The 26,312-nt window shown below is 43.8% G+C and overlaps 1 protein-coding gene across 2 annotated transcripts in view; it reads left to right on the top strand.

The window, feature by feature from the left end:
• ZDHHC16 (zDHHC palmitoyltransferase 16) overlaps positions 1 to 26,312 on the top strand; it is a 231,428-nt gene that overhangs the window by 104,893 nt on the left and 100,223 nt on the right. For both annotated transcript variants that reach the window (XM_086922628.1, XM_086922626.1), the window contains exon 2: positions 22,218 to 22,470. In XM_086922628.1, the coding sequence (XP_086778754.1) occupies positions 22,225 to 22,470 (246 nt within the window). In that variant the 5' untranslated portion in view covers positions 22,218 to 22,224. The remainder of the gene's footprint in view (positions 1 to 22,217; positions 22,471 to 26,312) is intronic.

The following is a 26,312-nucleotide window of genomic DNA, read 5'->3' as shown; positions in this document are numbered from 1 at the left end:
CAGAGAAAAGAGTACAGTGGGAGGAAGCACCCCCCCAGGGGATGGACACGAGGAACACGAACAGGTCTGGACAAAAATGAGTTTGGTGGTAAACTTATCGGACCGGCCCTTAACCGAGAGAGAGGAGAAGGTTCTACAAAAGGGACTGGGTTTTGTACCAACTCCAAAAACCGACCTCTTCCAACAAATCCGAGAATTACAGTCATTCTTCCGCAAAATCATGTTGAAAGCCTTTTTTGAGGGGAGACCAAGCGATTGAACGGAAGATTCTGGCCTCCACAATCCTTCCACTTTCACCCCTCACAATGGGATGATTCCGAATTAAATCCTCACTTATGAGCAGGCAGTGCTCATAGACATCAGAACACTAGACCGGCAGGGAAGCTACCACAACATCTCTAAAAATGAGATGCGCACACTGAAGTCCCTTGCTGATGACCCCCTGATTACCATCAAACAGGCGGATAAAGACGGCGCTACAGTCCTTATGAACACCGTTGATTATGACCTTGAATGCACAAGGCAATTAAGTGACACACGCTATTACACACCAATCCCCTGTGACCCGACACTACGCCTACAGATCAGAATAACAGGTCTGGTGGATAGTGCAGAATGTGAACAGTGGATCAGCAAGAAAGAGGCAGACTTTCTTGTGAAAAAAGATCCCAGGGTCCCCTACTTTTACATTCTCCCCAAGATCCACAAAGGGACAAGACCGGTATCTGGGCGACCCATCGTCTCGGGGATCAATTCTGTCCTGGAACCACTCTCACAATTCTGTGACCACTTTCTGCAGCCTCTAGTGAAGCGCATTCCCTCGTATGTCCAAGATACCTCTGATGTCGTGCGCATACTGGATACTTTCCAGGATACCGGACAGATCAACCTCTTGATTACCCTTGATGTGGAGGCCCTCTATACAAACATTCCCCAGGGGGCCACATTAGGAGTAATAGAGGAAACACTTGGGCTTGAAACCTGGGACTCAGTCACTCCACCTGCATTCATCATGGAGTGTGCTACCCTGGCGTTAACGGAGAATTAATTTGAGTTTAAGGGGAACTACTACCACCAAACCCAAGGTACATCGATGGGCAGCACCTTTGCCCCGTCAGTGGCATGCCTGTACATGGCTGATTTTGAAGGCAGACACATACAACATAAGTCCAATCCCTTCCTCAACAACATCAAGATGTGGAGGAGATTTATAGATGACATCCTGATCCTATGGACAGGACCACCAACATCGCACGAGGCCTTTTTTGAGTGGGTCAACACCCTTAACCCCTATTTACACTTTACGATGTCAGTATCACCCAATGAAATTGCCTTCCTTGATCTGACAATCAAATTGAAAGAGGGATCACTGAGTACCACGATGTACAGAAAACCTACCGACCGCAATAGCTTGCTCCATTATACTAGCCACCACCCAAAAGCCTTACGTACCAATCTCCCCATTGGACAATTTCTCCGTATCCGGCGAAATTGTAGTGACCTAACTGATTACAAGAAAGAGTCAGCAATCCTATCCAGGAATCTACTGGACAGAGGATATCCCGTGAGGGATGTCTCTAAAGCACAGAAACGAGCCAGGAACAACCACCGAGAAGCTCTCCTCGAACAACGGGAGCCAATACCAGTCGAGAACCAACCAATAACCTGTGTCACAACGTTCACCCCTGTGTCAACCAAAATCAAAAGTGCGATCAAGCGCCACTGGGCAATTCTGAACACAGGCAACCTAACTTTTGAACAACCAAGGTTTGCGTTCAAGAGATCCCAGAATGTGAAAGACATTCTGATCAGCACGAGACCCAAAGTCACTAAGAAGGTGGTCCAACAGACACTCTGGCGTTTACCTCCTGTGAAGGGTCACTACCCATGTGGCTCCTGTGTGGCATGTGCATACACAGCAGTGCATAAGACAATACAACTCACTGACACTTTCAACTGGGAGCTCAGGGGACACACTAATTGTAACACCTCACACTGTATCTACATGCTTACCTGCCCATGCGGATTACAGTACATTGGGATGACGACACGCCCCATCAAAATCCGCATCACTGAACACCGCAGTAACTTCCGCTGTAGAAAGACAAACACCAATATGTGCAAACACTATGTGGAGACCAATCACACCGCAGACTCTCTCAAATGGTTGGTACTAGAATCCAGTCCCAATTGCTCTAAACGAGCTTTATTTCACAAAGAACAAAGGTGGGTCCAACGATTATCATCAGACAGTCGGGGCCTGAATGAGGACATTCCGTGGCACTCATTATGAACTTGTAGCACGAGACCTTCTATATACATGTATTTATACTGAACCAGATACGAGTAGCCAAGCCCTGTATACTGCGGCTCAATCCACACTTGGTCCGTTCCTCCACTTTAATAATAGTCGCCACCACTACAATGCTATAGACATGACATCCCAACATGGGGTTAGTTCCGCTACCGAACACATCAAACCTTTAATCACCTTACATCACCCCTAAAGGCAACGGTGATGAGGCCATCCACACCTCGTTGCCCCAATAGTCCACCCCTCTATAAAATCACGGACTCACTAGCTAGCTTAGTCCGACACCTGGTCACGCTAGTCCTTAACTCCATTCTGTAATGGCCGCCACAGTAACCAGGTAAATCACCTGACCGAACACAGAGGGCGGAGCTACGACCCCGTCCAGGCGTTTCCGCCTTGAAATGGCAACCGCCACTGAGCTCCAGTATCTATCCGAGCTCGGCGGCGATGGGTAGGTGAAGAAGTAAGGACACTGGAGTAGAGAGGTAAGGAGAACCCCCAAGGGGCGAATTGGGATTCTCTAAGAGGAGTGGTTCCCTTAAGGCAGTATCTGTGGATCCCACCCGGATCCTGAAGAGGGCTTTTGCATTTCTGACCATGCCACAAACTGACCCTTTACACGTCTACTTTCCCTAGCCATACCTGATGGGTTCCACCCTGATGTACCAACCCGCTGAGCCTTGTTGTGGTAAATAATTCCAGACCATTAGGTGAGTCGGGTTCCATCCATAGCGGCCCCGCGCACATTGAGTGGTAGCAATTTCTCCACACACTACGCCTTTTTATCAAACGAGAAGGAGAGTGATCCTCCTGATGGACTGCTGTTGTTTTTAAACTGTTCTTTCACTCACAATGTGTTGGTGTGACGGTACACTTCACGTTGTCACAAAACACTCATGTTTATTTGGAGCTAGTATAAACTCACTATCACTAGCATGACACTGTGTGCAAGATTGGTCCTGAACCATGTAGTAACTCTGGTGATTACTGTACGTTATTAACCCTGTGTTCTTATTCCCCATTGAGGCATAGGATAAAGCTACAGAGGTAATAATATCCGCATTTTGGTATTAGGCACATGACACTAGCATGTTATTGATTGTTTGTAGACCTTGTCTCCATCCATCATAGGTCCTGAAGAATCGCGGGTACTTTACCCAGGCGAGAAACATGTCGACCAAACCTTTTTAAGTCTTAATCTAATCTAGAGCCAGTACACCTAACCTTCTGGCACCTAGTGAGTTAGATTCACGTTTTTAATTGCAGCAGGGGACATCCAGAATAAAGTTGTTTCCGGTACCCTCTACTACATTTTAAATCACCACCCAGGCTACATACTACATTACCCTCACACCCGCACTTCACCAAAAGGCAGTTGGATTAAAAGATCTCCGCCAAAGAGCCCCTCTTTGAGGTGAGCCCGTTGGGGATTGCACCACCTCCCCGACGAGGAGCAACGCCGATGATGAAGCATGGCACCTGCAAGGGTGTGTGAGGCAAAAACATCCAACAAAATGGATGCCCAAAGGTGTTACATCTTCACCTCCGGTCACGCCAGACACACACACTCCTTCCTCTAAGGAACAGTCCAGCACCCTACACTGTTGACCCAACCCCAAAAGAAATCACCTCATATTGAACATCCTGTCTACTTTGCCTTGATTATCCATTGTGTGTAGCACTCGACATACTCCATGCTATCTAGGTGGATTTTAAATATATATTCATGTATGTGTCTCTCCACATGGTGATTCGGTGACTCTGTGACTCACTTCAACCGCGGGGAGGATTTGGGAAAGCGCCCTCCCTTGTGAGACCCGTATGGTACTTGTGACTGCTCATATTCCTATACCTCATTGCTGCGACGTGGCCAGATTCCCCAGCAGAAAACTACAAGCTTTACTTAGCCACTTGGATAAACTTTTGGATGTTATCAAGAATAAAGCGGAGGACTTAGAAGCGAGATCCCGCCACAACAACATCCAAATTACGGGCATACCAGAATCTACCAACACGGGGAAAATGGAAACCTACGTGGAGGACATGAGTCGCAACATATTTGGCGCAGAGCACTTCTCAACTGTCCTAATAGTCGAACGCGCGCATAGATCGCTAGCTCCGAGGCCAAAGCCTGGCGCACCTCCGAGACCTATTGTCGCCCGTCTTCTCAACTACAGAGATCGCGACGCTCTCCTTAGGTTGGCTTGCGAGAAAGGAAACGTAAATTATCAAGGCAACACACTGGAGTTCTACCCAGACTTCACGGTAACAGTTCAACTTGCGCGTAAAGAATACAATCCGGCAAAGAAGAAGCTACGTGAAATGGGAATAGAATATGCTATGCTCTACCGAGCCCGCCTGAAGGTGTCACATGAGGGACGCACCATAGTACTACAAATGCCTAAGGCAGCACAGGATTTCTTAAAGCCAGGAAAACGTCCGGAACCTGCTATGGTCTCCTACGGACCTCCAGAAAAATCCTCCCTCTGCTCCCAGAAAAATCCTCCCTCTGCTCCCTGCACAATCTCAAAAATTACTGATTCAGGGCCTTGTGGTGTCCCGTTTGGACTATGGCAATGCCTTGTATCTAGGGGCCCCCAACAAGGTGCTGGCAAAACTCCAGGCTGTGCAAAACACTGCCGCCCGTCTTCTCACGAGGACACACAGCCGCTGCTCAGCCAAACCAGCCCTTAAATCACTACATTGGCTGCCCATCCAAGAAAGGGTGCATTTTAAAGTTCTTTGCACCACCCATAAAATCTTCCACAGAAAGGCCCCACCCATCCTAAAGGACCTTATTGCCCCCTACAAAACTAACAGAACCCTCTGTTCTTCACACTCAAACTTGGCATCAGTACCTAGGATTAGGAAGGCCCGCTCTGGAGGCCGACTATTTTCATACAATGCCTCCAAGCTGTGGAACACACTGCCCTCAGACATCCGGGCCCAGCCCAACCTTCTTCCATTTCGCAAATTACTTAAGACCTGGCTGTTTCCCTAATTCACGTCCCCCTCAAACTCTTCTGATCTATCACTAGCGCTGGGACGCTCACGGGCAGCCATGAGCTTTACAAATCTGTAAAGTCAAATAAAAAAATAAATAAATAAAGAAGCTGCATCACAGACGCAAAGAACAGAACCAGGATGACCAGCACCAAGACTCAGACTGAACAGCCACTGAACGGGTGGGAGAAACCAAGACCAAGCACTCAGAATTTGGTAAGGAGGATGTGCAAAATAATGAGACACAAGTGATTTACTGACACTCGCAAACATAAGAGAAGGCCGTATAAATGTTGACAGTCGGGGTTTCATTCCGTACGGCCAGCTCTGTCACTTTCTGCCGTCCAGAACATGCTACATTGAGCTACATCGAATGTTTAGACTCCGATCTAGCACCTAGCACTAAAAGTTGCAAATATCACTACCTACTACACGTGATGAGGGACTCTTTGCATCAGACTTTTTACAATGCACCGAACGGTAATATCACAAGTACTGGCGTTGCACAAACAGACTCATATAATGCATGCACTGCTCTCTTATTGCAAGCTGTGTCAGATACATTTAATAATGTAGACATGTGTTTATTCTACAGAACTCCATAATTTGTGTATTATATGTATACGGTGTAGGGGGTTGACTGTGGCTATATGACCTCACCTTACAATTATAAGCGCCTAATGGCAGATTCCTTTCTGTGGGAGATATATGAACAATTATGGTAGTCTGTATTATATATGAGTAGCTTAACATCTTATTACTCCTTTTGTCAGTTAGACTATGATTAGTCTGCATAATTTATGTTTACCTGGCCACATCCACTATGTTGGATGCGTATGTGCGTACCGGGCGGACCCCCCAAGTGGGTGCACCCCGTCGAACATTGGTTCTATTGTTGGAGTTTGTAGGGATATGTCTTTGGCATAATTGGGATGCTGAAGTGGGGGGGGGGGGGGGGGGGGGGAGAGATGTGGGTTTTTGTTATAGACCATTGCACTTGAGAAACATCGCTGAAATCTAATCCAATATCGCTATATGTACTGCTCTTATGTTTTTTCAAGCAATCACACACGCCGTACAGATTGTAATTGAAACATTATACTATGATAGTTAATGTATACCAATGTCGATCACTGACAAGTTACAACCTAAGCATATTAACTTTTTAACCTGAAACGTTAGGGGTTTAAACAATCCAAAAAAGATCAGACACATTTTTGCATATTTCGATAGGTTGAGGTTAGACGTTGCGCTCCTACAGGAAACACACAGTGCCCCGCATGCAACACACACTATTGGGTGTAGATGGGCAGAATCATCCCATTGCTCCGCCTACTCGTCATACTCAAGGGGGTTGCTCATTTTGGTCAGAAACGGGCTTCAGTTCGATATTAATGACGTCATCACGGATGTGGAGGGGCGCTATGTACTGTTAACAGGTGTCCTCAGGGGGCAGAAACTTGCATTGCTAAACACATATGGCCCGAATATAGATGATCCAGATTTCTATCACAAAATATGGCAAAAACTTAAGGATTTACAGGGCATCCCACTACTTTGGGGTGGGGACTTTAACATAGCACTGAATGACGTCCTAGACAGATCAGTTTCATCAATCGAACCACATAAAGGGTAAATTGAAAGATATCATGGAAGACATAAAACTTAATGACATTTGGAGAACCCGACATCCAGGCCACATGGAGGCCACACACGCAGCAGCAGCACACCATAGCTGGTCACGTATAGATTACTGGCTAGGCACTGATGATATAGCGTTGTGGACAGAGTCCATTACACACCTCCCTCGTACACCATCCGATCATAATCCGGTGTTGCTTTCACTCGCTATACCATTATATGTACCTCCACCATATAGTTGGAGGTTTAATGCAAAAGCACTCTCATTACCGGTCACTGTTGAGGAAGTCACCGAAGTCATTAAATCATTGCCAAATGGTAAAGCGCCGGGCCCCGACGGCTTCACGTGCAAATTTTATAAAACGTTTGTAGATCCGATAGGACCCTACCCGATAGAGATGTACGGAGATGCCCATGATAACCAACGCTGAGGGAAGCCATGATAATTGCCCTTTTAAAACCACAAAAAGATCCTGAATATTTTCCTATAGACCCCTATCCTTAATAGATGTAGATACAAAAATATTAGCTAAATTACTGGCTATACGTTTACAGCTGCTGATGTCCAAATTAGTATTACCGGACCAATCAGGATTCATTCCATCAAGATCTACAGCGCGCAATACCAGAATTCTTTTTGGATTGTCACATTATTTAATCCCTAATACCAAAGGTGCTGTGATATTATTAGATGCGGCTAAAGCATTTTATTCCATAGAATGGTCATACCTCCACACGGTGCTGAGCCGCATGGGATTCCCCCCTATGTTCATGCAATGGATACAAACACTATACACTGCTCCGACAGCACGGGTAAAAATGTATAAATATATATCTGAACCACTGCACATTGCTAGAGGGACAAGGCAAGGTTGCCCACTGTCCCCTCTACTATTTGCCATAATACTTGAGCCACTAGCTTGTAAAATAAGACAGACACCAGTATTTGGCACTTCAATTCTCACAGAGGCTTCTACATATATCATTATATGCAGTTGACATGATGCTATAAATCCTTGATCCCGCGCAAAACTTAAACCCGCTGCTGAGGGAGTATATTACATTTGGACAGCAGTCGGGACTTACAATAAACTGGTCCAAATCCCTAATGATACCACTAACAGATTCTACAATTCCGCATACTATAGATTATCCATTAGAATGGCAAATGGAACCGGTGAGTTATTTGTGAGTTTGGTATCATCGTGACCCGGAAATAGTTATCCGCACCAATTACGGGAGAGCGATTTGTGCGCTGGAAGATAAAATTAAAAGGTGGATTTGTTCGTCGTTGGCTGATCGTTTGGCCATTGTGAAAATGATCATCCTACCTAAATTGCTGTACCTTTTTAATAATATTCCAATCAAGCCCCCAATGGAGGGGTTTCGTAGGATCAATGCCATGGTTCTGAAGCTAGTATGGGCAGATAGCCGGGCCAGGATTGAAATGCGCGCACTCACATTACCATATTTGCAGGGCGGTTTAAAAGTGCCAGATTTTTTGCTATACTACTTATGTGCGCAAGCGCAATATGCACAGTTCTGGTATCACAAGGTCCCCTTCCTTACACATGTTGCATTCGAGGAAGGGGATGCTCTATCAATACCACTAACAGCGATCATTACGCACCAAGGACCCCCCCCTTACATGAATGAGACATAAATCCCTTAGACACCACAAACAAAGCTTGAAGAACGATGGTGGCGAAAAGCAAACAAATTTCCACTATATGGTCCCGCGTTGCCATTGCATTACCACCCAGAAATTTGAGTCGCCCAACAAAAGGTGGGTATGAATTAACTCAAAGTGGGTACAGACACAATGGACGACCTTTACCATAATGGCCAATTCAAAACACTTGACGATCTCTTGTATATAACCAACCAAACGCTGCTATTTAAATTCACGTATCACAGACTACAGGGGGCAATTAAAGAAATTATATACATCTTACCCAACAGAACCACAGCAACTATCCTCATTAAAACTAATGATTACCACTCCCACAGCCAAGCACTTGGTATGTAGATTATATGTTGCATTACAAGAAGATATAGCGGGAACTACACAAAATGCACTAAAGAAATTGAATGACTGTTTAGTTGATCCGCTGACAGTAGCAGAATGGACAAACACCTGTTCGTTAACAAGTTTATTAACACCTAATGGCAACTTGCGTGTATTACATTATAAATATGTCCATCATACCTATTACACGCCAGCTAGACTTCATAGGAATGGTCTAAGACAAGATTCAAGATGCCAGCACTGCAAGGTGGAAATAGCGGACTTTATACACCTGGCCTGGAGTTGCCCTGAAATTGCAGAATATTGGGAAAAGTGTCTCAGGTGCTGAGTACTATGGTGGGAGCGAACATAGAATGTACTGTGCGTGTCTGTTTGCTAGGCCTGGTGCGTAATGTGCGCGCCACTAAGAAGAAATTCTGTGCAATTGCATTGCTAATGGCTAAACGACGAGTTTCACTATGTTGGGGTGGGAGGAAGGTACCGAAGATTAGACCATGGATTTGAGATTTAGCGTACCTTAAAGACACATTGCTGACTTATGAGGAAGAATTACCTGCAGGCTCACGGCCAAGTAATTATTGGACATTTCAATTTTGACTACCTGCAATCACACTAAGTTGGCTAATTGTATGTATGGACTTTACCGAAATGCAAGAAACTGTGCAGTATAATGTAAGATTAATTATCAGGATGAAGGATGTTGTTGGGCAATGGTCTGTAAGTTTTATTGATTGTTGACATCTTATGTCTTGCAAATTCCAAAACAAAAAAAAAATACTATAGTTCATCCAATAAAAGACCTGTGCATATGCCTTCATGCAGCACCAATGTGACTTTTCTTCTGTGGCTTCTGTGTCAACCGAGAATTTGACTTTAAGCTAAGATGTGTGATGCTATTGTTACTACACTAAATCCTATACATCTCTGGAAAAATAATTGTTAGCAAGCATAAAACCAATATTTGATACCTGTATTATACTTACTTCCATTACTGTACAGAAGGCTAAACTTAGCTGAGGGACACACTTTCAGAACCCATCTATTTTCCACCCTGTAAGCCTCTCTTATTTACGTCAGAGGGGGGAAATGGAGTCCAAGAACACCTACACAGCAGGGGTGTAACACCGGCCTCTGTGGAACAAGAGGGCCCTCAAACCTTCAGGGCACCCCAATTCCGTCCATGGCCCCATCATATTGTGTTTTGTGACACCTTCACAGATGCTATAATTTTCATTTCTCAAGCATAGGGGAACATAAATTTTTAAGCATCGTTATCTTCTTGCGGTTTTCTGTATATATGTGCTGCTGTTAAAGACGTTACTTCCACTGACGATCTACAGTAATGCAGTTGGAGGTGACTGGAATGTAGATGGGTGTCCCTTCCCTACTGATAAAATCTTCTTTAAATCTCCCTCCCGAGTGAAGTCACATCTTAGTCTCTTAAATGCCTGTTCTCCGAAGTCAGCCTTGTTGACCGCACTTTCAATTCCCTCATTGGCAGGCAATTCTTGACCTCCACTTTGAACTGATATCATCTTGTAAAGGTGCGCAATCCATCACAGGAGATGGATCCTCTTGATCTGAGGAGCTTGTAATTCAGCAGGAGCAGTGAGACTTTGTAAGAAACTTGGGGATGACTTGATCCCTGATGTTTGAATGAAGCAAAGAAATAGTCTTCAGGTAAAGATGTTTGGGAAATTGGGCTCGCTGTTGCTATCGTTTGAGTTTGGGATCAACGGAGAAATTCTGACTGTCAACTGATAAACAGAAGCCTAGAAACAAAGAAGTAGGAATCCAGGGGCTAATAAATACGGATCCAATGTCCAGTTATAGATCTGAACCAAAAGCAGAGGAAACCAAAGGTCCAACACAAAAAGGGCCAAAGCAAAAATTAAGGACTTGTGCATCATGCATGAACCATAACATCCGGAGAAGAGCACCCACAACTGAGGGCATCCTTGTGGATGAATTAAATAACAGAGGCCTACTGAATGTAATGTTAAGGAACCTGCCCAAATACACCATCTTAATGCAGTCTGCAAAATATTCCTGTGTCTGGGGAACTTGAACAGTCGACCTATAGAGGTGCTTTAAAGTAGGGGTTGTGAATATACATAAAGTGTGTGGTCAGGACCGCTGGTGCACTGAACAGACTTGGGAAGTAGAAGTAGGTAGCTTCAGCCAGACCATGTTGCAGGGTGTACCTTTATGTACAGTCCTTGTCCTGAATGCAAACAAGCACTGACAAAGCTAGTAGGTCTGGTGTAGGCCGGAAGCCTTTTGGCTTTCTGAAGCTTGGTTTTTGTTTTTGCCATGGCTTTTCTAAAACTTTGGTGGGAACACTGCCAGATCTTCACCAATATTTTTTTTTAAATGCTGAAAGCAAAATATTTTTTAACCAAAATTCCACATCAGCAGGTCTTAAGCGTCTTGTGAAAGTTAAGAGAATAGAAGACATTGATGCATTTTAGGAGGTTGTGTCATGTTTAGGAGACAGGTGTGAGATGGCGTGGCCTTCTGCTCATGTGTCTGTGGGTGTGTGCTAGTAAGGTAATGGCAAACCAAAAGTGCCCAGAAGGTTGTTGGACATTTAATACAGCTATTCAGGTAGGCAGGGCCGGTGTTGTAGAGTGCTTTAAAGTTGTGGGTGAGGTTTTTGAACAGTATACGCTTCTGTATCTGGCGCCACTGGAGTTCCCTACAGTGGTGTGATGTTGGAGGTTGTGACTAGTCTTGACTGCTGCATTTTGGACAGCCTACAGTTGTCTTGTGAGCTGGTTGGTTATCCCTGCATACAGGGTGTTCCCATAGTCTAGTCTTCTGGTGATTAGGACTTGGATGAATGTTTTCCTCGTGTTGTCTGGTATCGCAGTGAAGATTTTATTCAGCATTCGTAGGGTGTTCAAGCAGGACAAGGCCACTTAATTGACGTGGGTGGCCATTTCCAGTTTGTTGTCTATATGATTCTGAGATTTCTTGATTGTGAGCAAGGCGTGGTGTTGGCTCCAAGGTCTCTGGATCACAAGGTGGAGACCCATATCAAGGCTTCTTTCCCGAAGACCACCACTTATATCTTGTCCAAGTTCAGTTTGAGGCAGTTGGATTTCATTTAGGTGGCCACTTTAATCATGCATGTGGTGAACTTCTTCCTGGTGTTGGATGTTTTGACCGAGAGGGACAGTATCACTTGTGTGTCGGCGTATGTGGGAACTTGTATGTTGTGAGACCGTACGACATCAGCAAGTGTAGTCCTGTAGAAGTTGAAGTGTGTTGGGTTGATGACATGCCCTGCTGGTCTCTGTAGATTAGTTATCATACTTCAGAGGAGTAGGGGGACATGTTGGGGTCTTCTGGTGAGAAAGGAGCACATCCATTCAAGAGCATATCCCTGGATGTCTGCTTCGTGGAGTCATCAGACTAGAACGAGATGGTAGACAGTGTTGAAGGCTGCTGATAAGTCTGGAGGATGAGGGCTGTGGTTTTCCATCTGTCGAAGATCTGGATGTCATCTGTTGCTGCTATGAGGAAGGTTTTCTTACTGCAGTTGGGTCTACCTCCTGATTGTGTGGTATCAAGGAGCTAGTGTCTGACAGGTGGTCGGAGGAGTGCTTGTTGATGGCTTTTTGTAAGACCGTAGCTGGGTAGGGAAGGAGGTATATCGGTCAGTAGTTGGTGAGTTTGGTCAGGTAAGCCGAGGGTTTCTTTAGGAGGGAATTGACAGCTGTGTATTTCCATCATTCTTGAAAGGTGTTTGTACTGATGGATGTGTTGAGGATGGGGGTGAGGGCTTTGCTGATAAAGATCACTTTTTTGGGGTAGAGGACCACCAGGTCCCGGAGTGTATTGTCTTCATGATGATGATTGTGGTTTCCTCTGTGCTGATGGTGGCCTGTGTTGTGATTGTGTTGTCTTTGCTCATCACTGGGAGTCTTCTGCAGAGAGTCAGTGTGTTCGATAACCCAGCAAAGTAGCTGCATATGGTTGTGATCTTGCTGCAAAAGCAGTGTGAGAGGTTGATAGGTTGTGGTGAAGTCCTTGATGATTGCAAAGGTTTCTTTGCTGTTGTTGGAGCTAGTGTTTATTCGTTTGATTTAGGCCTTCCTCTTAGTTTCTCAGATAAGCTGATGGTACTTTCCCTGGGTGGCTTTTAAAGCATCTTTTTCAATTTCCCCTTTGCTGGTTCTCCATTTCCGTTCTAGCTACGCTTGGTCCTTCTGAGGTCTTCCTTGTACCAGCTGGCTTGTGTTTCAGGTTTTGCTGTGTTGCTTCTTTTGTTGGGGGCCACTGTGTTGGTGCAGTTTGTCATCCACTTGTTGAAGTTTTCTATGTTGTGTGCCAGCAGTCCCATGGGTTCTGGGTTGTTCTGGTAGGGTTGGTAGGCAGTCTTCCTCTTATATTGTTCCAATGTCTGCATGCTGGGCCCGATGTGTGATCTCTTCTGTGTTGATAAATATTGATTGTGAAACTGACTATGAATGTGGTCTGTCCATGCGAGGGATCCTGGTGTGTTAATCGTGATATTGTTGAAGGATGTGAAGTAGGGATCTAGGATGTGTCCATGATTTGAGTGACTTCTCATATATTTTCCTTGCTATTTTGCATTTCATCAGTCTTCTGCAGGAGGCAGTACGCGCAACAGCCTCAACCCTTGCAGCTTCTGAGGTTTTCTTTAGTGTAGATCATTTCTAATAGTAGTGGAGGGTTGTGACTTAATACAGAGGAAGTTCTACCTCTTTCTTCAGACTTGTTTAGTCTCTTTATATTTATTGGACTGACCTTGGCTATGGATATATGATTTGATTTTGATGACATGGCTTAATGTCGGGAAAGTAAATTTGATTTCTGGCTAAAAGGTGAAAAGCAACAGAAAATGGCTCAAGATTAAAAGGAATCCCCGTTGGAGATTTCAGTAATTTTTCTCCCTTTTTCTTCTACGCTTTAAGATTATGAGTACCCGATGCCTCGCTGTAATTCAACATGGTCCTTGTGAATCTCAATCTGGTCAGCGCTCTACTCCACATGCAAGCCCTCAATAGACTTCTAGGTATCATCGCGCATGGCTAACAGCACACTTCAACTGAACTTGATGCCTGAAGAGCAGTGTCTCGACTTTGCGCCTGATTTCTTCACAGATCATTTTTTGCCCGAAGCTACTCCTCTCACAGTCTTCCTACTAAAATGGCTGTTGTGCATACCCGAGGGTTTTTTCCTGTCATTCTTTTTATTCCATTTGTCCGCCTTAATGAGCTATTGGATCCTTTGTCTCTTTGAAGATTTCTTCAGAAGAAAAAATACATTAAGTGAGTTGTCTACTTCCGCACCCGTCCTGAATTTTCAGACAACCAAGTAAGGTGCTGCTATTGTGCTGAATTTTCCTGACAGCCAAGTTAGATTATAATTTCCTGAACTAGTGTTTAAGCAGTACCTGCAAGGAAGGCAAATTATAGGGTGTTTAACTCATTGCTACGCGTCTCCCTCATCAATTTAAAACTAAATAGAAAAAAAGAAGAACTCTACTAAGGAAAAGAAATAATAGACTATTTCTCGTCTAGTTTTTGAAGGTTCTATGGGTATTACTAGTAGTTACATAATTCATCTTTCACAACTATTGTATATATTATATGCATATAATTTCGACTAATGTATATATTATAAGCATATAATTTGAGAAATAGGCTTTCATATGTGAACTACTTATTTATGCATGTCGATATTCTCTTGAGGTATTGTCTATTTGAATAACATTACAGTCAGTGAAAACTCACACAGTCAGATAGTGAGATGCATCTAAGTGCACTACCTGGAACTTCAAAGCAGTCTCTCGTCTTTCTCTCCCAATCCCCTTCCCACGGGAGAATAATTTCACTTATAAGGTAATTACGAGTATTTATTAGGGGTGCAGGGAAAAGTGCTTCTGCTCCTGTGGAATCATTGGCACCAGGTTAGTGTTTCCACATTTAAAAATTACACTGCAACAAAAAAAGGCTTCATGGAGCTGAAAGTCGAAGGTAGCGGAAGCACAGGGCCAGACAGAGGTATAAGAGTTATTAGAAGAAGGTCTTCCGCACCCTTTTCAGAGACATGTGTGGCTAATTTTTTCACACCTGTAGTAGCAGCCAGTTACCATGCCTAAGGCCCAATACTTTGAGCCATCTCCATGTGCAGAAAAAGGTTTTATAATAGGGAGTAAGCGGGAGGGGAAGGACACCCTGAAATTCAAGCTCTGGTTGGTGAGTATGCGGGAGTGTAGCGCAGAGGAACCACAAACCAGGCCCCAACATCAAAATTAAAACGTCTTTGTGCTGCGGGCCCTGTGGTACTCATATGGGGCCAAACCCAGCCAACAGGTGAAGTACCATGGTACCCCGCGGGAGCCACCGCTCAATCTTTATCCACACTTATACCACAGTACAGCGCAAGCTTGCACAGGAAGTTTGCATGGTACTGCTTTATCATGTTCTAAAGCTTGAACAACGGACCTGCAGGAGTACCGCTGTACCTGAAAAAAATTCAAAATGAAATGTGTGGTGTCTGAGTGGGATGGGTTTCCACAGGAGATTGGGTGCAGGGTCTGGCTGTAGGCCACGCCCTGCCACAGCCCTACGTTATGTACAGCCAAAGCACATGCGCAGCTGGGATTTTGGTTGCCCTCAGGGGTGGGGTGGCTGAAGGCTGTGTGCAGCAGAGGTGGGCATAGGGCATGGTCTCTGGCTAGGCATTGATGCACACTGATGACCTCATTCAATCATTTTGGACACTGTCCTAAAGGTTTTTTGGATTTGAAGTGATTCAACACTTGAAGACAATTTTCTATTCACCTTAATTATCAATTACCCTCCTCTGTTAAAGACTGCAAATTTACTTCCAGAGGTTTGCAAGTATATATTTGCCACTTAAAAGACAACTTTTGCCAGACCCTTTGGACAACCCTCTGTAGTTAAGTAAAATGCACTCCCACATTCCTCAGATGGACACAATGGCATACAACCTTAGAGCCATGTTGTTGTAATTGAAAGAAAGTCCGGTCCAAGTGGTATCTTCAAGTGGTTTGTTAAGCAAGATGTAAGATGGTAAGAAGGATGTACAAGGTACAGAAAGAAACCCCACCAGGAGCAGCCTCATTGCTGCTCAGCCCATACTCTGAACTGACACTCAACCAGGCATCCCAACACCCTATGACCTCATCACTCATACTAACATTCTACAGCACATACACACTGGCAAGGCAGAGAGGCATGCATAGCACTGAATCCAGATACAACACATCTTACCCCTTTAATAACAATACAAAATTGAAGATGCAAGGAATAAGGAAAATAACGACATTACAATGGAAGAAGCAAGCAGTCAGAATGTCAAAAGACTTAAGTAACTAAATAAGAACATTCTGCAACACTGAATTATAGAAGATTAAGACAATGCATACATTGACAAGGAAATAATAGGAATAACCCACAGCCTTCTTCCCCCTTTAATAGAAACAATACAAATTTAGATTCAAATGTAAATCGTGTGTGGAAGGGCAGAGGAAGAAAAAAAAGCAGGAGATACGAACAAGGTAATGAAGGATAACAATTGCGCAACAATGGTACCGCAACCGACAGAAAATAAGGAATTGACATTCCAATTAACCACCAGGGCACACCAGTTTGCCAGACCAGCATGGAGATGGCAAGCAGAAACAGGAAATGAGAAGAAAAAGAAACAGGAAAAGCACTCTCAAATAGCAAGAGGTGTGTAAGGTACATCCCATCCTCGTTGCCAGTGTTGTAATTGAAATAAAGTCCGGTCCAAGTGGTATCTTCAAGTGGTTTATTAAGCAAGATGGTAAGAAGGATGTACAAGGTACAGAAAGAAACCCCACCAGGAGCAGCCTCATTGCTGCTCAGCCCATACTCTCAACTGCCACTCAACCAGGCATCCCAACACTCTATGACCTCATCACTCATACTAACATTCTACAGCACCCACACACTCTGGCTGAGCAGCAAGGCAGAGAAGCATGCATAGTACGGAAGCCAGATACAACACATGCTTAATAGACCTGTGTGATGTAAGGCCCCTCTAACTAGGACACCCCTATATTCTACTCTAATCAATAATCTGCAATGCCTTAAAACATTAAGTGAAGTTCTGTAAATAAATATCCACACTTTCTAAACGTCTTCACTACATATAATTTGTTTATAGCTCTGTAGTCCAACTCTTTAACATGAGCACGTGCCCAGATAGCAACTGATTAATAATTTGTTGCCAATAGAAGCTCTAACTTTACTCACAACGTTTTTACAATAGGCTTTCAGCCATAGCTTACTTTGAAACATACCTCTGCAACCCACATCCTCACCATTTACCTTGTTTAAAACGGGTTAATACTTACAACCTAAACTTTAGGGATTTGTAAATGGCGCACACTAAAACTTTCAACAAGTACAACCACACTTGCCTCCAAGACTTTTGTTGTTTCCACACTATAGACCGGAATGTGTACACTCAGTAACCCTATGCTGTATATGACTACAGTGCTATCGCTGATGTCATCAGTGATGTCATAAGCAATGTAATTAACATGTCATGAGTGATGTAATTTGTGAGGTCATAAGCAGTGCACGGCAGGGCCCAAGTTTTTGGTTAGCTCAGTAAATTATGATGACTGGTGAATTTCGATTGTTTTTTTTATATTTAAGCGTAATCTTTTTACTTTATTTCAGCACTTAACTAGAACGCCACTTTAACTTAGTTTTATTCAGTGGATTTCTAGTTTTTTTTATACATAAGCTAAGATCTTATTACCATACCTAACTATAACATTAATTGAACCTTTTTTTTTCTTTCAGTGAAAATATATATGCCACAGATAGCATTAATTAAGTCCTCCAACAGTTTAGTGGGAAGTATGAGAGGTCTTCCGACCTTTTTGGGATATTCCTCAAGTGGTGCAGGTATATTGCATAAAAAGCAAGAAAAAAACAGCTAAACCCCATGAAAAAGGAACTGGTCCTTCCTCACATTAATTTCACCACCAACTACCAGTCCCCACAGTGCCATAGCAGTGAAAAATGGTAGGGAAAAGGAGGTACAGCTCTGTCTCTTACTTTATTACAGTTTGAACCCTAGGGTCATATGCAAACTTATTTTTCATTGTGCACAGATGTATCTGCAACGCTTAAATAATTTTAATGATGCATTGTCAAAATCCAAAAATGCATAACACTTGCTCGAAATATCATCAGCTCAAAGAGTCGTGGCTTGGCTTTCTAGCAAACATGACTGTCATATTCAGTAGTTGATTTTTTGTTCAGACACTGTTCAAGTGGGAAACTTCATCTTGACAAAATTACTCCGGGCCTAATATTTTGTGCAGCCTGGGCAAGAGTTCCTTCTTAGTTAGTAAGTAATAAACACAGAAAATTGATACTTTAAACAATTTGTTAATACCGACTCCAGATGCCTTTTAGAGCTCTTTTCTTTATTGGTGTTAGTTATTGATGTCTGTTCTCCTGTTTTTTGTTGGTGCGAGTCTATCTATACAGTTTACATTCCAGGGACACCTCCCCTTATCACTCTCTGGATGAAAATCTCTAACCCTACCAGTAATGAGGTTGAAATGTTGATCACATTTAACCTACTCTAATGTAAGACTGCAATCTCTTACAGAGGTAGATTCATCGAGTTGGGTTTTCTCATCTCAGGATGAGTACGTTGATCACATTACTTGACTTAAAAAATTTCCACTGCTGTCAGAGCTTTGTCACTAGATAGAAACATTTCCTGGGCAAGGGTACATTGATGGTAAAGCATTAACAAATTGTCACATAAAATACCATTGCTTGTTTCTGTCTATATTCTTCTCATCTATATGGATATAATAATGTTTGTGAAGCATCAATCAATCAATCAGTCCGGATTTATAAAGTGCTGTTAATCACCTGATAGGGTGTCCCGGAGCTTGCAGGTCCCGGAAGGCTCATTCGAACAGCCAGGTTATAAGGGCCCTTTGGAATTCTGGAAGGGAGGTGATAGTCCAGAGCTGCATGGGGAGGCTGTTCCAGGTCTTGGCTGTGATGTAGGAGAAGGAGCGTCCTCCACTTGTGCTCCGATAGATGCGGTGAGTGTGGGAAAGTGAAAGGGAGGCAGAGCTTAATCTTCTTGATGGTTGGAGGAAGTTCAGGCATTGTTTAATGTAGCCGGGTCCTTGGTTGTGTAGAGTCTTGTGTGCATGGGTCAGCAGCTGGTGATGAGCGCCTGTGTCATGGCACATATTGTTTGCAAGGGAAGCCATTTGAAGACCTTAAATAGCATGTGCCGAGTAAGGAAGCAAGCAGAGGAGAAGGCGTTGATTTGTGAATTCATGGTGAGCTTCTCATCAATGATGATTCAAAAGTTTCTGGCGTGGGCGGCAGGTGTGGGTGCAGGTCCCAGGTCTGATGGCCACTAGGAGTTGTTCCATGGGTTGCTGTTGTTGCCAAAGATCAGTACTTCTGTCTTGTGCGTGTTCAGCTTCAGGCAGTTGTTCTTCATCTATTTGGCAATTCTTGTCATACATCTGTGGAAGTTGGTCCTGGTAGTGGTAGGAACTTTGGTGAGTGAGAGGATGGGATGGGTGTCATCTGCGTAGGATATTATATTGAGGCTTTGAGATCTGACAATGTTGCCAGTGGGGTCAGGTATGCGTTAAAGAGCGCAGTGCTGAGAAATGAGCCCTGGGGGGGCACCACAGATGATAACCTTGGGTTCGGAGGTGAAAGGTGGTAGGCGGAACCTCTGTGTTCTTCTGGTGAGGAAGGAGGTAAATGATCTGAGTGTCTCCCCTTTAATGCTGATGTGGTGGAGTCTTTCAATCGGCGTATGGTGGAATACGGTGTTGAAGGCTGCCAAGAGATCGAGGAGGATTAGAGCTCCTGTTTTTCCACAGTTGAGGAGAGTTTGAATGTCATTGGTGGCTGCGATCAGGGAGGTCTGGGTGCTGTGATTGCTGTGGGAGCTGGATTGGGAGGTGTTGAGTAGCTGGTTCTGTTTAAGGTGTGTTGTGAGTTGCTTGTTGCTAGTCTTTCCCAGTGTCTTGGCTGGGAGCAAGGAGAATGAGCTGCAATTTTTTAGTTTGCTGGAGTAAGCAGAGGGTTTTTAGAGGAGGGGGTCTGACTTTGACGTGTTTCCAGGCATCAGAGAACGTTGCTTTGGTGATTGAGATGTTGAGCAGGGTGCTGAGTTCCTGGCCAATCTTTTGGTTACCGAGGTTGAAGATGTGGTGCAGGCATGGGTCTGTGGGAACTCCAGAGTGGATGTATTACATGATGGAGATAGTGTCCTGGGTGGAGAGGTGATTCCAAGTGGTCAGTCTGTGGTTCGTGTCTGTTGTGGTGTGGGTGGATCTGTTGAGGAAGTCCTTGGGATGAAATTTTAAGTTTCTGTATATGGTTGCGATCTTGTCATGGAAGAACTCAGTGATCCTGTCACACAGCTCTTGTGAGGGTGTGATGTTGTTTTTGCTGGCACCCAGGTTGGAGAATTGCTTAGCGATGCTGAAAACTTCCTTGCCCCTGTTGGCACTGGTTTCAATGTGTGCGGCTAGGACAGTCATCTTTGTTGCCCTCAGCAGGCAGTGGTAGAAGTTGAGGGAGGCTTGAAGTCTGCCTTGTCGGAGGTGTCCTTGTTGGTGCGCCATCTCCTCTCCAGCTGTTTGCTGTCATGTTTCACTGTTTTGAGTTCTTGGGAGTACCAGCTGTCCATTATGGAGGATCTTCTCTGATTGTTGCTCATGATGGGAGTGATGCTGCCAGCGCAGTTGGTTATCCAGGCATTGAAGTTCCTAATTTCCTGTTCCAGGTTGGCGGTGGGAGATGGGTTTGAGGTGTTGAAGGTGTCCATCTGCTCTGTTGAGGGGTGCTGGCCAGATGGAGGGTAGCGATGCAGGGTCTGAAGACGCTGAAGTGGACGATGGAGTGATCGTTCCATGTGAGTTCTGTGACATTGCTGTGTTTGACGTGGGTGTTGGAATTGAAAATATGGTCCAGCATGTGTCCTGCGTGTGTGTGTGGGGTTGTGGACGATAGGGGTCAGTCCGATGCTGCTCATACTGTTGAGGAGGTGGGTTGTTTTGTTGCCGTTGGGGCTGGAGTGTTGTCCCAGGGTTGATATGCGAGGGAGGCTCTGTTATGTTGTCTGTGTGGAGCTTGAAGTTGATGTGTGCCATGGGGGTGGTGGTATTGTCAGAGGTGGTGGCACACTGTATTGTCTCTTTGTTGATGATGGCTATTTCTCCTCCCTGTCCTGGTGAGTGAATATATATCTGTCGTAATTTGCTGTGGCGATGTCGGGGGCAATTGCAGGGTTGAGCCAGATCTCAGGGAGAAAGATTATGTCTTGTGCAAGGGTGGCAGTGAGGTCCCATAACTTGCTGGGGTGCTTGCAAATAGAGCGCTTGTTGAGGAGTAGGCAGTAAAGTCAATGGGTCGCTTCTAGTGTGGTGTTGCGAGAGGTCAGGGTGGTGCTTTGCGGTGTGACGGTGGTAATGCTGATGTAAGACAAGGTGCATTTGGTGCAGAACCGTCCTACCGTAGAGGGCGGTGCAACGTGGCAGCAGTGTTCGCTAGGTCGTCCGGTGTTCCGGGCTAGGAGGACGCCTGGTCATGGCAATGGGTTGACTGAGGTCCTGTCACTGGGCGCGATCCAGGTGCAAATGGGCTCAGACGGGCTTGCCTTTGGCGTGTGACCTGTGGCTTTCATTAAATTGGTCTTGTGAAGAGGGAGGGGCTCTGGAAGGTGGTGGGCGAGGCGGGAGAACGGCATGCAGCATGCATTTCAGATATCCAAATGTTTGCAAACTCTGAGATAAGTGTGACCTTTAATTGTACCCAGGAGTCCTTTACTTTCTGCCATGTAAAGTTAGAGTTACAAAAACAAATATAGCAACCACAGTCCAATTTTTTCTGTATCGATATGACATGCAAAAATGTTTGTATGCGTGTATTTTTACTGCAAAACTGACCACATTTATTTTGTGCCCATCATCCCTTGTAGTCTGTAAAATTATTTATTGTTCTGTAATCTAATACCCCCTTTTGTTTCCGGAACAGATAGTTTTAGATGAGAGAACTATCTTGTAGTGAAAAGCCTGCTTTAGAACTGGGTACACTCCTGAACAAAACCTGATTTATCAATATGAAGAGCAATTTGAGAGGAAATCTTTTTGCACACTGTTCTTAACCCTTGATGCTCCTCTATTCACAGGTTATGAATGGTTGGAATGCGAAGCCGTCAGCGCTTCTTTGCCAGCATTATGCGCCTCTTCTTGAGGTGCCTGCGGCTTGGGCGCCGACGGAGGCTTCGGTTACTGAAGCATATACGGGAGTTATGGAAGTATGGGCGGCTCTCCTACCACTCCCTGGTGTACAATTCATTCACCAACAGTGACGTCATCATTGACTCCCTCTTTGAGCCCATCTATTGGATTGTGGATCATGTTACAAGGTGGTTTGGTGTGGTAAGTATTATTAGAAAATGTATTTCTTAATAATACAACTGTATTAAATGGTATGAGTTTGAACTGTTTTATCAGCAGTGTGAAATTTCTGTTCTCTGAATTGAGAAACTGTTCCCTGTATTACTTAATTTTCTCATTGGACCGTAGAAAAAACACATTGCCTTGAGTAAACGTCAATGCATGTCCCCTTTCTCTGTTACAGGTTCTTCCCCTTTAATCCTTAGCTTTCTAATTCACATTAAAGAATGCTTTAGAAAGGGAAGGTAACCTACTCACTATTATATTGTGACCAAGTTGCTCCTTAAAAAAACATAAAAAACCTATTACTCAAGAAAGACTTTTCCATTGATGTTTAGAGCATTGATAAACATCATTTCGATCTTACAATTTAATAAAGCTCGTTTTTTTGATGTTTTAAAATCAAGCTGATAGGGCAAATACCCAAACCGTCAATGCTTAGTGCCAATAGTTTTTTCACTCCATTGATCTCTATTGCTTTCACGTTGGTGTTCATCCTTTTACTCCAGATATGGTAGAATTTGCCACAGATCCGAAACTCTTTCTACTCACTAGGCGCTTATGACATTGTAGACCTGCCTTTATTTCTGTTGCTTCAAGACTCTGATGTTAGTTATTCTCTCCTGTACTAAGAATCAGAGACCAGTGTCCACACTGATTAGTAAGCTTTTTATTGGTAAAATGTAATTGATAAACTACCTTTCCGAAGGGCAGATCACTTTTTAAATTTTAACCATTAGTCTTGTTCATTTAGAGTTTGATTTTATGCATCTCATTAGAATTGTCACATGTTACTGTAACATGTAGTTTAGTGTGTGTTCCACAAATGCCTATTTGGCACATGCCTGGCCTGAGGATTTAAAGTTTGGGAAAGCTGCTAATATTCAAATATATTTCTGATGCACCTTAAATAGATTTTTAGGTAATGAGTGGGTATCTGTGCGGCCACACCATTAGCTTTACTTGCATGATTGTTGAGAGGATCTCTTCCTCTTGGAAGGTACCTCTTTCATATGATTTAGGTCTAAACTTTAGTACTCTGCCTCCTGTCAGTAATCAGGATCTCCTAAGGCTCAGTCTCTTTTTCCTGCTTGTTTGGACACACACGTTGGAATATTGTAGTTTAAATCCTACAAATTCAAATAAATACATTAACTGTAGAAAAAGGCTGTTTTTTTCTCAGCAGCATCAAAGCAAACCGGAAAAGCTAAATTAGAGACTTGATTATAATGTTACTGGTAATTGGATGTTAATGTCATATGTTTAGTAGCTTCATTTTCAGAGTTCGTAGGTAAGCATGTCAAAACTACCAACCCTTTCACATTACAATCACACCTGAAACAAACACAACTTTCTCATCCTGCATCACATTTAAGGTACTCCCTACAAAGCCCTTGCTGATGTTGACCTGGCTCAACTCCTCCGATTTCTTCAAGATCACATCCTATGCACATGATAACATACCATTATCAGTATTGAAGGAGATGTTGGCTGAAGCCCTGTCACCTCTTCTGAACAACATGGAAGCAACACTTGCCCAAGATAAACCTCCTGAATGCCATGGCCAGACAGACCCTCTCTTCTGAAGAAGACTAACTTGTAGCTACCTCACTAACTCTTCAACCATGCCTTTGAAATATCATTGAGAACGCAGTCACAAACAAGCTCTCCAAGAAGATCCAGAGCAGCACCCTCCTGAAAGACAACCAAACAATATTTAGATTGCAGCATCGCATAGTACTCATCATCAAGTGATAAATGCCACTCTCTATGTTTCTGACAATAATGAACAGTGTCTTTTTGTCTTGCTTGACTTCTCCTCAGCTCTGAAAAATTGTCGACAACTGTGCCATCCACTGCATCCTCAAACTTTAAATGGGCTTCATTGTAATTGTTCTGCAGTCATTTGCAGCTTATCTGAGAATCCTAACTCAACTGTCTTACATGTCCAGGTACAACCCCTTAACATGCGGCATTAGCAGAGGATCCATCTGCTCATCAGTTATCTTAAGCCTTATATGAAGCCTCTAAGAGTCCAGCTGGCTAGCATAGATAATTATTTACCAGAATCACTTGTTTGACACAACATCAGTCTCATAAGAGGCTGTCAAAGTACCAGGATGGCTGTCTGAATACCAGGATTGTGGACGGTTGTCCAAAACCTACCGCAAGTTGAACCCCCCCAAGGCGAGCATATGTACTACTCACCAGCAGCTGCAAATAACAGGTAGAAGAAGTTCTCTCAAAGATGAATCTAAACTGCTTTGCTCCATGACTTGACAGTGCCACATTATTGGGCTTTTACATAGACAACAACTCGAAATTATGGCTCTTTTGATCACATATATGACGAAAACCAAGTAATACTGCTGATCCTGCTCTGGAAAGTGATACCCTTCCCACAAGAAGTGAACTTTAGAAAAGCTGTCCTGAAGCTGGTACTATGTCAGTATAATGGAGTAAACTATCTGCCAACTGGTATCATTGAGACCTGCCGAACATCGCTTAACAGAGTCGTACGGTGAGCAGACCCACTCCTTAAATGTCTTATGAAATACAGTGGGATCACAGCAGTAATCAGTGTGCCCTCCAGTAGCCCCTACTGGCTCCCCGCCTCACATTCAAGACCTTCTGCATCATCCACAAGGCAGTGAACTGCAAGACCCCGCAATACATGCTGGCCAATGTCATGACCTCAAGTAAAACATGCAAGACACATAATTGCAGAATCGGCAGACTAGAACTCAAGACGAAATAGAAAGCTGTGCCCCTCTAGATGTGGAACTCCATCCCATTCAGGGTCCCATAAGCCTCATATCTTCTCCACTCCTGGAGAGAACTGAAGACTCTTCTTTGCAAGAAATAAATACCATGTTGTAGTATAGCTACTTTGCTTCTGGGCCCTTCCATAATATATTCCATCCCCTCTTAGTTCTATTGCCTGGTAGTCTCCTCTCACCCTACATTCACCAATGCCACCTTCTTCACCTTTTCTGTTACTCCTCAAACTCCCAATGTGGCAATAATACTTGTTCCCCCACCTCTCCTCTGTCCCTAAGGTCACCCTCACACCCTCTTTTCCCTACTCTACTAGAATTCATTCCCCTCTTTCTGCATTCCTCTCTGCTGGATCCCATCCATCGCCTCACCCATTAGCCTCTCCTCCCCCTACAGGACTATCATCATATATCACTTTGTGACAGCGCTCTGTTGCTTTGTAGCTGTCTTTGTACAATGTAGAACACATGCGTGCATATAAATTGTCGATTCTTTTGCACTTTGCTGTTGTTAGTGTCTGCTTGTTAAGGATATTAAATTATATAAATCTCTGATCTTGTAATAAAATTAAATAGTATCTCTAAATCTACTCTAGCTGTTTTCACTAGTGACCTCATGGTATTTGTTCTCAAGAAAAAATATGCCTCCCTTTCTTGCTGTATCCTAATTATTTATTTATAATTTATAATAGGTATGGGAAGAGAAAGGCAAAGCCTTTCAAATAAAAGCAATTATAAATTCTACCTCTGCTGCAATGGATCGGTTCTTGCAGCAGGAGCTTACTGTCTACATTGAGATGGACGTGAAAGAGAGGAGAAAGCCTGGCATTTAAATCCAAGATTTTATGTGGCAAAAAGTGGTATTGTAGAGATTATCATTCAGTTCTTTACAGAAGAACTGCAGCACTTTAATAAGTAGATGCATAACTTTATACGAACCATGTAAACATATCTTCATAACAAGCAGTTTAATTTCTGATTGTACACTGCATAGATATGGAGTTTAAAGTGATCCACACAGAATTCAAATGATTAGCCTCAGGCGTC

The sequence above is a fragment of the Lissotriton vulgaris genome, chromosome 5 (genome assembly GCF_964263255.1).
Source record: "Lissotriton vulgaris chromosome 5, aLisVul1.2, whole genome shotgun sequence".
Lineage (NCBI taxonomy): Eukaryota > Metazoa > Chordata > Amphibia > Caudata > Salamandridae > Lissotriton > Lissotriton vulgaris.
This window is presented reverse-complemented; position numbering and strand designations above follow the sequence as displayed.